The sequence below is a fragment of the Euprymna scolopes genome, chromosome 19 (assembly GCF_053919585.1).
Source record: "Euprymna scolopes isolate OS-2025 chromosome 19, ASM5391958v1, whole genome shotgun sequence".
NCBI classification, from domain to species: Eukaryota; Metazoa; Mollusca; class Cephalopoda; order Sepiida; family Sepiolidae; genus Euprymna; species Euprymna scolopes.
In genome coordinates this window covers 114838012-114851789 of record NC_136500.1, presented here as the reverse complement: position 1 = coordinate 114851789, position 13778 = coordinate 114838012, and the positions used below count along the sequence as shown (strand labels likewise).

The 13778-nt window shown below is 35.8% G+C and overlaps 1 protein-coding gene across 1 annotated transcript; it reads left to right on the top strand.

Moving 5' to 3' along the window:
• The first annotated feature begins 10186 nt into the window (after nucleotides 1-10186).
• LOC145240173 (uncharacterized) lies at nucleotides 10187-11704 on the top strand. The gene has a single exon (XM_080103761.1). The coding sequence runs from the start codon at nucleotides 10217-10219 to the stop codon at nucleotides 11369-11371; it is 1155 nt and encodes a 384-aa protein (XP_079959887.1). The 5' UTR covers nucleotides 10187-10216; the 3' UTR covers nucleotides 11372-11704.
• Nucleotides 11705-13778: the final 2074 nt, after the last annotated feature.

The following is a 13778-nucleotide window of genomic DNA, read 5'->3' as shown; positions in this document are numbered from 1 at the left end:
CATTTTTTTGTTTGTTTTTGTTAAGTAATTTCTTATGAAGTTATCGTAAATGTTTATTTCAACTACAATAGAACACCGACCATTTTTTTTTTTTTTTTTTTAAGAGGTTTTCGGGGTCGCTGCTCGCTGACAGCGAATCTGATAAGTAAACCCGTCGCAAATTTATCGTTTGCATGGTATTAACCCCTTGGCTTTGGGACTATTTTGCGCCATTTCACCACCTTCATTAACACTACGCCCGAGCTCGCGGCAGTGTTTTCTTACATGATGCACGCGCGCGGGCGTAGTAAAGTGATTTGTCACATCGCGGAGGAATCTTTAGCGAACATTTGAAATTAATGAAATAGTATTTATTTAAACATTATTTGATAGTAATAAATTAAAATAATATAACCGAGCTGATAAAATTCTTGGGGTTACAACTCACACCACGGATCCAATCATTACACCGGGTTTCATTCTCTTACAAAATAATATAAAAGAACATCTAACGATTGTCTCTTGGGGGCAATAATGTCTAGTGTAAGAGAGGGTGTAGGGATGTTGTAACTTTAGGATATATATATATATATATATATATATATATATATATATATATATATATATATATATATATATATATATATATTAATTTTCTTCCTTTGAAGATTGTAATGCTGGGTATGGGGCAGCCAAACCAACTGCCAACATTGTCCTGCTTTTTATTGAAACCAGCCGAGAGCTCTTTTAATATCCTCGTTGTTCCCTTAAGTGCAATTGTCTGGATCTCTTTTGCATTTGGTTCACCAGGAATATTAGTAAGGGAAGATTTCAAGTTCTTATTCATAAGCTCTGTGGCACTTATAGCTGGTATGATTGATATTTCCTTAAGATTCCAGCTGGTATGATTGATATTTCCTTAATGATACCGACCTCGTTAAAATCCGTCGCCTCTGTCGAAAGTTTTTGCGGTACATACATACATACATACATACATACATACATACATACATACATACATACATACATACATTTAAACAGACAGGTGAGATTTCTATTATAGATTACATTGAAATTTATTGAAAATGGTTGAAAAAATCGACCCTCTCCTAGCAAAAATTTTCCCTATAGCCTCCTTAGCGGTATACTTAGAGATTCATAAACAATATCATTATAATCCTCGATTAATTTTACATAAGACTAAACGGCATTTCTACAGAATTGGGAAGAGATTTTGTAGTTGATAAATGGAGTTTCAGATTAAAAAAAAAAAAAAAACAATGGTTTCAACTGATTTTTTTGTCAATTCTAATAAGTTACAATGGTAGCTTCCAAATTATGCAGTCGAAATTACCCGAATATTAAACAAAACAACTTTAATTGTGTTAGCAGGTGAAAATCTTTCGCCATCTTCTTTAAATCAAAACGGAAAATGGCCTCTATTTGAATTTTCCTGTGTTTTACGATCGTTTTCATGAAATTCTTTTTTTATTTTCTTTAATAAATAATTTTCTACCTTATCAATTTTCATAATTTTTTTTAGATAATCGTCTTAAAAAAATACGAGGAATACGTAGATACCATTGTTTTCATGTGAAATTCAGTATTACGATTTCCGAAATTTCATCCCAATAGTGTAGAAGCGCCGAATAAACTTCTAGATTTTATGTAGATTCTCTAACCTTCTTTACAGTAGAATTGACAGTATTGAATGTATTCATGTTATTTGTGAATTTTAAGCCGAGGAGTTTGAGAGTTATACCATAATGTGATTTATGCCAATTTCAGAGTAAAAAAGAAATTTTATACGTTTCTGGGAAAAAAATTCAGAGTATCCTTGAATAAAATCTAAGCTATCTACCGTTTTCAGATAAAAACCACACAACATCCAATTAAAAAAATTAATGTAAAAAAGATCTGAGATAAGACTAGAAACATCAGTGACGATGTTAGAGGTGATACAGACGACGGGCACTGATTTTTATAATTATTCTGCACTTTCCCCTAACAATTTAATTTATTGTAGGAAGGTTCGTATCTTTATTTTTATTTATACTAAATGAAAACAAAACATTTACAAATCAATTTGATAACAGATACTTCTGCAAAATACGAATCGTGCTTCATTGTTGTTGGTGGTGGCGATCTAAACTTTCACATGACAATCTAATAAAAAGATATTGTAGCATGTTTCCTGTTTTTCTTTTTATACTAAAGAGACTTTTACAGTTTTATTCATTTTAAAGGTATTTATTTTCACCTAACAATTTAATAAGGCAAATGACAACATTAACAGGTATTTGCACAGAATACAGACCGGACTTTATTATTGTTGTTAGTGGTGGTCTATACTTTCACCTAACAATCTAATTAAAAGATATTCGTGTTTTTTTTTATTTACATTAAAATAACCATTTCCAGTTTTATTTGTCTTAAGGCTGTTTATTTTCATCTCACAATTTGATAAACAATAACAACATTAACGGGTATATTTTACTGTCCACAATCCTTCGAACAAGTGATCAAAACATCAAATACATATAAAAAATAAATGTTATTGAAGGCAAGATAAGTTACTCTTCTACTTACCTGGACAATGTTTATAGTGGTTTTGCTCACTTTAAAATGTTTAATGGATTCGAAAAACAAAATGTCTAGCGTTTGTGTAAGAGCAAGGAAAATGGCCGCACGATTGGCTTGTCAAATTCAAAATTTTGAAAATGACTTAAAACTATAAACATATACAAAATACTTCTTTTTTTTTACAAGGTGGTCACCACTTATCAAGGCCCGGAAGCCACTAATGGATAAGGGTTATTGTAAGTACAGTACGTTAGTGTGAATATTTTAGAGTGTCTACTTAAAGGGGCGGTTCATCAGGAATTTGTTTACGTTGGACTTGAAGACATCCAAGTTGTAGTCAGGAGGGAAGCAGGCAGACGGAACAGAGTTCCACAGGCGTGCAGTTCTAAGAAAGAAGCTTTGTTCATGGAATCTACGTTTTGATTTAGGCATAGATAAAGAGTGGGGAATATTTTTAACAGTGGTTTCAGCTAGACGGGTGGTTTTTGTAAAAGATTGGCGAGGGGGGGGGACCAGAGATTGGAGCTCAGACGAGCACCTGCCATGGAAATAATGATAAAACAAAGATAGGCTTGCAACGTCTCTTCTGTGGGAGAGAGGTTGCAAGGGAAGAGAAAAGGACATCCCCCACTAAGCTACGAAGTCTATTTTGTACTCTGTCAAGGCAGGATATGCTATTTTTAGCAGCTCCTGCCCAGTACTGGCAGCAGTATTCCATCCTTGGACGTACTTGGCTTTTATATAGATAGAGAATTGTTAGAAACCGATCCAATATATGTCACGGTAACATAGATTGGGTGGGTTTCTAAGAAAAAATATTTATTGCATGAAAACCCACACAGGGCCCACCCTAAGCCAGCTTGACATTTTCTTGGTGTTTTAAATTGTAATGATAGGTAACTACATGCTTAATAATAAACTACCACCAGAAAATGACTTACCCCTTCCATTGTTTTCATGCTTTTTTTTTATTTCATATACAAATACGAATATAAAATGGACAAAATCAGACTAAGTAACATTTTTCGATGCAACAATTTTCACATTAATTTCTAATATTTCATTAAAAAATAGGTACAAAAATAAGCACAATTTACAATACAGGGATGGTCAGTTGGTCGCATGTTGGGGCAAGGCCCTTGTATAACCACCACAGAACAAGTTCATGAACGGACGATAGAACATTTCTTGTCAAGAACTAAGCAAAGGTCACTTCATCATCATCAAGATCTGGCTGTGGTGAGTTGGTACAGTAGAAGTCGTTGCAATTACCACAGTAGTTTGAACAGTGAATGCCATGTTTCCTGCAACTGCATCTTGTTCTAGTACATGCTGAAGTACAGTTACACCTAATTATAGTCAACAGATTTACAGGACCAGGTAACAAATCAGTCTTGATTGGTTGTAATTTAACATCTGAAAGTTTTCATCTCAATTCGTCAGATTTTAGTTGGTTTCTACCTTTCCATTTATGAATTTGGAAGTAAACTCGAAGCATGTTAAATTTTATAGCTGCTCTTGTTATTGGCAATGCTTTGGCTTCAACATATTTTGAGCTTTTTGCAACCTTTTCCTTAAAGCGCCTCAGTCGGAGATAATTGATGTTTTCCCTATCATAACCACTGTACAGGCACACTAAAGCCTTCTCCCCAGCTTCAGTAACCTCTTCTTCATTGCTATCCTTGCCAAACACGTCTGCCAGTTTGAAGAAGTTTCTATTGTTCTTCACCTTTCGAAGAGGTGCTGCCTTCCCAACCCCATGAACACTGGATGTAGAATCACAACCCAGTAGTGCATGAATGAAAAGAATGTTGGAACAAACCACATCTTCTAAAGATTTCCTCATCTTTTGATGTTCCAGATTTTCACACTTTTTCACCAGCCTTTAGTTGTGTCGTGAAGAAGATGTTGTAACCATCATCTCTATTAGCATGATAACATAGAAGCACCAATAGGTCAGTGTCATCTGCTATCAAAATGATTTCTCCTGTTTGTGCCAGTTCTAGAGCAGTCTTCACAATCAATACATCAACATATCCAGATGCATTGACTATTTTACAACCCGCTTTCTCCAAACTCTTTCCCGGCAAGTTGATGAACAATTGCTTGTTTTGTTGATTAGCCAGGAGTCTCAACTGCTTCATCTTTGTTGAGCGAAACTTTTAACCCAAGTGTAATTGCCTGATGCTTTTTTTTTAAAGTGTAGTTGTAGATATCTTCTCCAACCCTTGAAGTTATGATTACCTCTCCTATAGTGTGTGCTCTATCGACATTCACCTTTTGTTTCCAGTTACTCCTCTTGAAATGCTGTGAATGGACGAATCTTCCGTGAAAAGAATCATGTGTTTGGGGAAACATAAGGAGCTTTCACATATCCCTTACATCTCCCTCTTTTCTTGCTGAAGTAGCATCCTGCTGCTGGTTACTAGTGCCATAATGAATGCCTACTAGTTCTTGCATTGTAAACTTGATTTCAGCGCATGCTGGCACTGTTAGCATCCAAATCAATTGTTGAATTTCGTCCATTCCCCTGCCATGAGTAAAACTTCCAGACATCTTCATGCATCTCATTAGCACCTGCTCAATTTCCAGATCCGTCGCTAATCCATTCCAGTAGCAATCACTCAGTCTAATCACATGGAATTCTTCAGAAAAGTTTTCGTACACTTCAGGATGGGTTTTTGGCACACCCTCCATTTGCCAACTTTGCATATAGGATGTGTCCTACTGCAGCGAATATTGGCAGCATTTTCCTTGCAGCATCAAGGTGCAATTCCCAGTTCCCGTCGCTAAACAATTGCAGGATCTTGACAATATCAAGGTATTGAATCGACAATTTTGCTGTTCGCTGGTCAACCCTCACATCCTTCACAGTTGATTCTCTGGGTAATCCTGGTCACAGATTCTGATGACAGAACATTATCCAATGTCTCAGTCCCATCAATGAGACCTTTTACTAGCCCCTGAGCTTCCTTTGGGTCTTCATTTTAAGGAAATAACTCTTCTGCATCAGCGTTGGGTTGATCATGCTCAGTGATATGTTAAACTGGCAAATCATAGGCTTTCACAAACAAAAAATAGCATTCAGAACAGCATCAACTAAAAAGTGAGCACAAATAGCTCTTGCAATTGCTTTGCCACTTAGCATGTGCTTGACTGTGGTGTTTTTTTCAGTATACACAAGTTGAAAAAGTTCATGCAATCGAGAACCTGTCATCAAATGACCAATTGACCCCAGCAAGTTCATCTGTGTATTGGGCCCACCAAGTTGCAAGCAAATGATTTCAAGGGACTGGAACTAGGCTGTGACTCGAATATCATCATTGCTTTGTACCGAAGTGGCTGATCGAATGTTGCAATTGGTGTAATGTTGTTTTTTCCTAGCTAAATCACTAATGTAACATAACCTTGAGTACATGCAGGTTAGGTTATCAGGGTCCATATCGATGATTGGCAAAAAAATTGTGGCTGATTTCCCAGGATATGTTCTTTTGTGCACTGACTGCATAAGGCCTGGCCATGCGGGTCTGGACAGATGTAAAATTAGTGAAACCTCCCAAAGGATGTCAACATTATCAGTGGAATCGACTTCATCGCCTGGAACTCTGTAAATGTCACTGGTGGTTTGTTGGTGTGCTGTGAATCTAGGTATTTGATGTTGATCTTTCCAACCCTTATATCTTCTGAAATGACCTGAATCCTTGGAACTGGTTTTGCTTTAACTTTCCCGGGCACAAAAGATGCTATGATGTCCATACCATGGAATGTGATGAATCCATCAATACTTTTTACATAATGGCCCACATTAGCAGCTACGAATTGCATAAATTCAGTTTCAACAAGGGAGAGAGTTTCAGTACCATGAACAGAAGCAGAATTTCTTTCGAATTTTTGGACTTCCGAGTAAGATGAAGAGAAACTATGCTTCTTCAGAGTGTCAATTAAGAATCTCGATCCAAATTGGTCAGGCACTTCCACTGCTAAACCAAACTACAAAGGTACAAGGAGAACTCTGGGTCTAACAGCCTGCATTATTGCTTGAGCTATTGATGCAAGTTTTAAATCATGGCCTTGGCTTGCAAATATCTTCCTGAGAAAGATCAACAATGTTTTAGGAACATATTCAAGAATCGCATCTTGTTCAAGATTATTCTTAGACAGGTAATATTCTGAACTTATCTGGATACTTTTAATATCATTCTTGATAAGCTTGGCTGCCGTCTCTATGATTTTAATGGCCTCTGATTCTGAATTGTCTGTTGAGCGACTCTATGCATAGAATTCATGGAGAATACATTTTGCTGTACTTAAGAACGTAACAACATTAGGTTTCCTATTAATTTCAGTCACAATGATTTTATCTTTGAAATGTTCTGGCAATCGAGATTTCATGTATGAGAGGCTGTATGGTCCAAAACCAGTGTCCTCGAGAATTTCCTCCATTTTTTAAACAAAATCGATAATCATGAGTTGCTCCTCGTCATTTTGCTGCAAATAATTAGAAACTTCCAGAAATGTTTGCGGCCTCTGTGAATCCTCTGGTCTCCCAAGGTTTTGCTTCTTAGAAGAATCAGCAAAGCAAAATGCCTTAGGAATGTTTTTATTGCAATAAAAGTTTGCAAAACGTTTTATGATAACAATGCTTATTGTGAAACAAAGTCAACTACATAACCTATTTTACCTTTAACAGTAAATGTCCAGCTATCATCATTTTTTTTTTTTTTTAATTTTCTCACAAACTTTTAATACTCTGTCCTTAAACTCAATAATTTCTACATGGGAAGCATAAACACCTCTTTTCTTTCTATCAGATTTTGCTCTAGAACCACACACAAAAAAAAAGACAATGTTCGTTAAAGTTAAACACACACGAAGGACGGATTGCACAGGATGGAATTTAATCATGGGTGGATCTATTTTTACAATCAATTTCTATGTATTTGGGGTTGATCCAACGCTGTCTGCATTTCTTGTGAAAACGTTGACCAATCTGAACTGTGATCTTCTCTCCACGTTGTTCAGAAGCTCTGATAATTTAACCCATTCACTTCTGGCTGACGATGAATGTTTTTTCATTACTGAACAATTCATTGGTACAAATAGCACACTTGTCAGCATCCATAATTATCGGTACTTCTCTTTGGCCAACCTGACATTACAGAATATTGAGCTCTTGCAGTAACACAAGTGATAAAATAAAAAAAATAAAAAATAAGGCATTAGAAGTAAGAATTATATTTAACTTTATGAAAACTGTTTGTTTTATCCAATTTCACATTGCTACATTTGTTATTTTTGAAGTACAGTAACTGAGTTGAAAGAGGGGAGGCTAGAATCGGCGGAAATCTTTAAAGATGGCGGCCGTTGACCCCTTTTGGTAAAGTTAATTGTGATAAACTTTTTTTTTTTTATCTGAAAGAGGGGTTATTCATGCCCAATATCCAAGTTATAAACCTTTATTAGCAATTTGAGGTTCAGCCAAAAAACCAGCTAGATTGACTGGACTAAATGTCTAGGTGTATTAGATGTTAGATGTCATCACCTCTTCGACCGTGATTTGCACAAGTCATCGGCGTTAGTTGACGCCCCCCCCCCCACCTTACCACCGTTATTGACCGTCTTTTATCTGCCTTTTCCGTCGAAAAAGAAAATGTTATATTAACTTACTCGGTCCATTGCCGTAGAATAAGAAAACCGCCGCCATTAAAAAGAAAAAAAAAGAGGGAAAGAAAAGAATACAAACGGGGTTTTCATCAACTTACAATTTTCTTTCTTTTTTTTCTTTTTTTTTTTCATTTTTTTTTTTTTTACTGTTTTTTAATTTCACATATTTGTTGTTTTTCTTTTCTTACAATCTCCGCCCCGAGCTTTGTGTACGTATTTATTTTTATTTTTATTTTTTTATGGACGAGCGACGAAGATATCAATGTTTTTCTTTGTTGTGTTGTTTGTTTGGTTGTTTTTGCACGTATTCTTGATTCTACCGAAGTTGGCTGTCCCCTTCCAAACCCACTTCTATTCATACCCCCCTCCCCCCTTTTTTTACCTTTGACACCCTGTTTTATTTGTTGTTACAACGCCGAATATCTCTCTCTCTCTCTCTCTCTCTCTCTCTCTCTCTCTCTCTCCTTTCGTTTGTATTTTATTACATTGAATATCCTTTCTTTCCATTCCTATTCGTTTTCACGTTGACATTTATTATAGAGACCCATACGAGATCCCCTGCTGTTTGAGCCCAACATCCCTCTGCCTCCCCTCTTTCCCCCCTCTCTCTCTGTATATTATACATTAACGCGTGTTCTTTATTTTGTACAGTTATGACATCCACATTTAACTGTCATCAGACTTCTTTGTTGTCTCTCTAACCTTTCAATTTCTCGTCCTCGAAACAATAACTTCCCTCCGATCCCTAAAGGTGTCTCCCTCGTCATCGTCGTAAAAAACCTAGCACCTCATATTATCTCTACCGTCCGTCATTTTCAAGGGTCGTCGAGCAATTACCAATTTCAATATAAAACTGGGCGTGGCTTACTCTTTAATGGATTTGCCCCACTAGCCATACGATTGGGCCCAAAATAACAAACGTTACCCGCCCCCTTTTTTTCAAACACCCGGTAATAACTTATTGTCGTTAAGATTATTTTATCTGCCTCCCCTCTTGTATCCCCACCCACGCCTACCATTTTTTTTTTCTTCTTAGACAAAATCCCATTTAACCGGTGATAAGTAAGAAAATAGTTTTATTCTTAAAACGAACTTCATCGCGTTCTGAACGCAATCAGACTTTACCTTTTTGAGGTTATATATATATCTAATGTTTAACACCATATTATCGGCCATTACACGTTCCAGACAAGATGGCGTTACTGATCGAACGGATGCGTTTTTTTTAATGCACTACTGCTCTTCAATACAACTTCTCATCAACTTTACACGCGATTATAACACAAATTACCTTTTATTCGATTTTATACTCGAGTTGAAACATACAAAAATGATCCAAGCCGCTGCTGCACTGACACATACGAATTTGCATACATAAATTAATTATAGTAAAAAAAAAAAAATAAATAAATAACTACACATTCTTAACGTTCTTTCTTTCGCATCCACGAATTACAAAAACTTAAGCATAAGTTTCACGTTTTCAAAATACTAACAAACATTTTGCCTCAACACAGAAAGAACCATCAAGATATTAAAAAAAATTTACGAGAAAAAAAAAAAATTTGATCATCAACGTCATTTTACTTTGAAGGCATTTTGGAATATATTTTGAAGCATTTATAAAAGTTGAACACTACCTAATTGGAAAGAGACATTCTTAAATTTGTCCTCATACGCGCACTTTAAAGACTAATTAATATTTCGATATGAATAATAAAAAGGTGCAACAGGGCAAAGACTTATGACGAATGGATACGTATGGACATTAAGTTGTTTAAACAGGGAGAAAAACGAATAGTGCAATAAACATAACGATGAAATTGAAGACGGCCAACAAAGCGTGGACTTATTTAAAAACTGTTTATTTACCTTTGCTGTAACAAGGACGCTTAATAAAGGTTTCAGCATCTTCTACTGATAACGCCAAGGGACTAATCACACTAAGAGGATGCGCGAAGTGGATCGATACCGCCGCTCGGGAATACTAATGAAACGTGAGATTCAACAAGTTACCGCAATGGCGGAAGCAGATTCAAACCAGGATGACGATTATGATTTAGCGACGGCACCTTCTTTATCAACAACCGCAGCCTATGACAAGAGTTCGTTTTTAGAGAAAGGTGGTCAAGGCTGCAACAAATCCAAAAAACGGGGGCCTCCTGTGGTGCCGAACGAGGCCATAGATGACCACGAACTGCAACATTTGCGCCTTAAAATTAACAGCCGAGAAAGACGACGGATGCACGATCTGAATTCAGCATTAGACGGTTTGCGAGAAGTGATGCCCTACGCTCACGGGCCGTCAGTCCGAAAACTATCAAAGATCGCTACCTTGCTGCTGGCCAAGAACTATATTCTAATGCTAAACAATTCCCTTGAAGAGATGAAAAAATTAGTCAACGAGATTTACCAGTCGAGGGGAATCCAAGGACCTTCCACACCTGTTGCGACATCAGCGGTTTCTTTATCATTAAAATCTTCCTGCCCCCCTTCCCCGTTACTGACAGCACCTGTCTTATCACTAGCATCACCATCAACATTATTACCATCATCTTCGTCCTCATCCTCCTCCTCCTCCTCATCATCATCAATATCTTCGCCGTCGCATTCGTTACCGACATTGTCGTCGTCATCTCCATCTTCCCCTTCAATTTCATCGACATCCTCCCTCTCGCCATGCATCGCATCTTCGTCCACACCTACTGGAAAAGTGGCCTCCAGTCCACCACCCAGACTGATCCCAAGTCGACACCAAACACCGTTCCCGTATCCTTGTCCCGCACTAACCCCTCTTCAACCAGATCATCTTGCTCACCCAGGATACAGTTTAGCGACGAATGCCATAAACGTAGCACCATCACAATTCATGCCGCATCTTCACGTGGGCCAGGCATCAAATTTGTCGTTACCCGGACTTACAGCCCTTGGCCCCATGCCTTTAACACTGCCTCCTTCAGTCAAAGACACTTCTGTACCCATGGCAGGTGCGAACCAGTGCGCTACCACAGATCGGCATCAACTAATTTTCAATCGGTGGTCATGTGACCAGTGTTTTTATGATCCGTCTCGTTTACCGTTCGCGAATCCTGGGTCCAGTAAACTATTCTCGCATACGTCACTTACACAGACTTTACGCAAATAGCGGCACAACCATTCCACACATACCGGCATCATGATCTACAAAAAATAATAAATAAATAAATAAAATATAAACGATACACAAATCTGTAAGTGGAAATTGAGCTACTCTTTAGATTGACGGACACAACATCTTTTCTCAACACGGGTTGTTGAGGCACTTATTGAGCTCACCAATATGTAAGTCCAAATATATGTTCTAACATGACGTACCCGTCACAAGCACAATCATTATTTATTCCGCTTTAATTCCATTCGAAATTCCATAAACTGTGATATATCTTATGAAACGTTCTTCTTGCATAACTAAACATGATAAGTCTTTATTATTATTATTATTATTATTATTATTATTTCTGATTTTTTGAGATGAGGATTGACAATTTGGATTATTCGGACTACTGTTCTCATCTTGAGTGTTGTTCACACAACGTTTCGGCCGAATTCGACAGAAATATTCCCGAATTCGACAAGATACACGAAGAAGGTTGGAGTTTACATCGGCCAAATTGCTGTATGAATAACACCCAAGATAAGCGCAGTAATTTGACTAATCCAAATTATTATTAATTATTATTATTAATAATTATTAATTATTATTAATAATAATTAATAATAATTATTAATTATTATTATTAATTACTACTATTATTATTCACTCACTAGGGGTAGTCACACAGACCATCGCCAAAGATTTTTCTTTGAGAACAACTTGTGGCATTCTCTGGAGTCTGAGTGACAACAAGTCACCTCAGATTTCCAATACTCTCCACCACTTCCCAATAACCTTTGCATTATTATTATTATTATTATTATTATTATTATTATTATTATTATTATTATTATTGTTGTTGTTGTTGTTTTTGTAGGCACCACCAACATTTTTAGGAAAACCCTTGATCTTTGAAGCTCCTGGTCTGGAGCCGGGATTGAGGAAAATCCTTTGGAAATGAATCCCATCTCTTTTCAGGGAGACGTTGATAAACGAAATCAGAATTATTATTATTATTATTATTATTATTATTATTATTATTATTATTATTATTATTATTATTATTAATGGGGGTTGTGTTACTATACACATACATTCGAAAAAATGATAAAAATATCAAATATATAACAAATAAATGTTATCAAAGGCAAGATAAGTCACTCTTCTACCTATCTGCAAAAGTTTTAGTGTTTTTACTCACTTTAAAACGTTTAAATCGCTTCGAAAATCATACAGTGTTTATCGGTATATTTGAAAAAGAAAAATGGCGGTGTGCTCGCTGTTGAATACGGTAAGTTTGGGAAAATGAGTTCAAAGTAAATAATTACACAAAATACTGTTAGAAACTCAGTCAATATATGTTAGCGTGATACAGGCAGACATATATTCAGTGGGTTTCTAACAATATTTTGTGTAATTATTTAGTTTGAACTCATTTTCCCAAACTTACCGTATTCAACAGTGAGCACACCGCCATTTTTTCTTTTTCAAATATACCGATAAAGACTATGATTTTCGAAGCGATTAAAGGTTTTAAAATGAGTAAAAACACTAAAAACTTTTGCAGATAGGTAGAAGAGTAACTTATCTTGCTTTTGATAGCATTTATTTGTTATATATTTGATTTTTGACCAATTTTTCGAATGTATGTGTATAGTAACACAACCCCCATTAATGTTGTTGTTGTTGTTGTTATTATTATTATTATTATCATTATTAATAGAGGACATGTGACTTATTATTTTGGCATCTAATTTGCATATGTTGTGATAGTGGTTGGTACAGACACGTGTATGCCAATTAGATGGCTATGCTAAAAAAGAGTGTCACTCTAAATGTTCACAGAAACATTAAGAAATATTAAAAAAAAATGGTTGAATTACCATGGATTGGGGGGGGGGAATATATAGCCAATGAAAAGAGAAAGATGCGTGATTTTTTCATTCAATTATGAATAATGACTTATTAAAACAATTAAAACCTGGTTTGTTTGTTTGTTTTTTGTTTTTGTTTTTTTCAATATAACTCACCCCGGAACTAATGTATATTTTAACTAGAATTTTCTATAATAATAGATTTCGAACTGGAAAAAACAAAGTCAACTATTAGACGCAATGGGGTGCTTCTGAAGATAGAGTTATGTATAACAGTGATTTTCGACACCCATGATAAAAAATACAAGTAAAACTAGTAAAATGAAATTAATTCATCCTAATTTTTACTCTATATTGAAGGAGGATCAGGGTTTAAATTACATATAAACATCATTTATTTTACATATAAACATCATTTATTTTACATATAAACATCATTTATTTTACATATAAACATCATTTATTTTACATATAAACATCATTTATTTTACACTCCATAAAAACAGCTACATTTGATTTGAACATCACAAAATGACAAAACCTTT

What these genes read in the sequence shown, in the direction of transcription:
- LOC145240173 (XM_080103761.1), top strand. Translation starts at nt 10,217, where the DNA reads ATGAAACGTGAGATTCAACAAGTTACCGCAATGGCGGAAGCAGATTCA.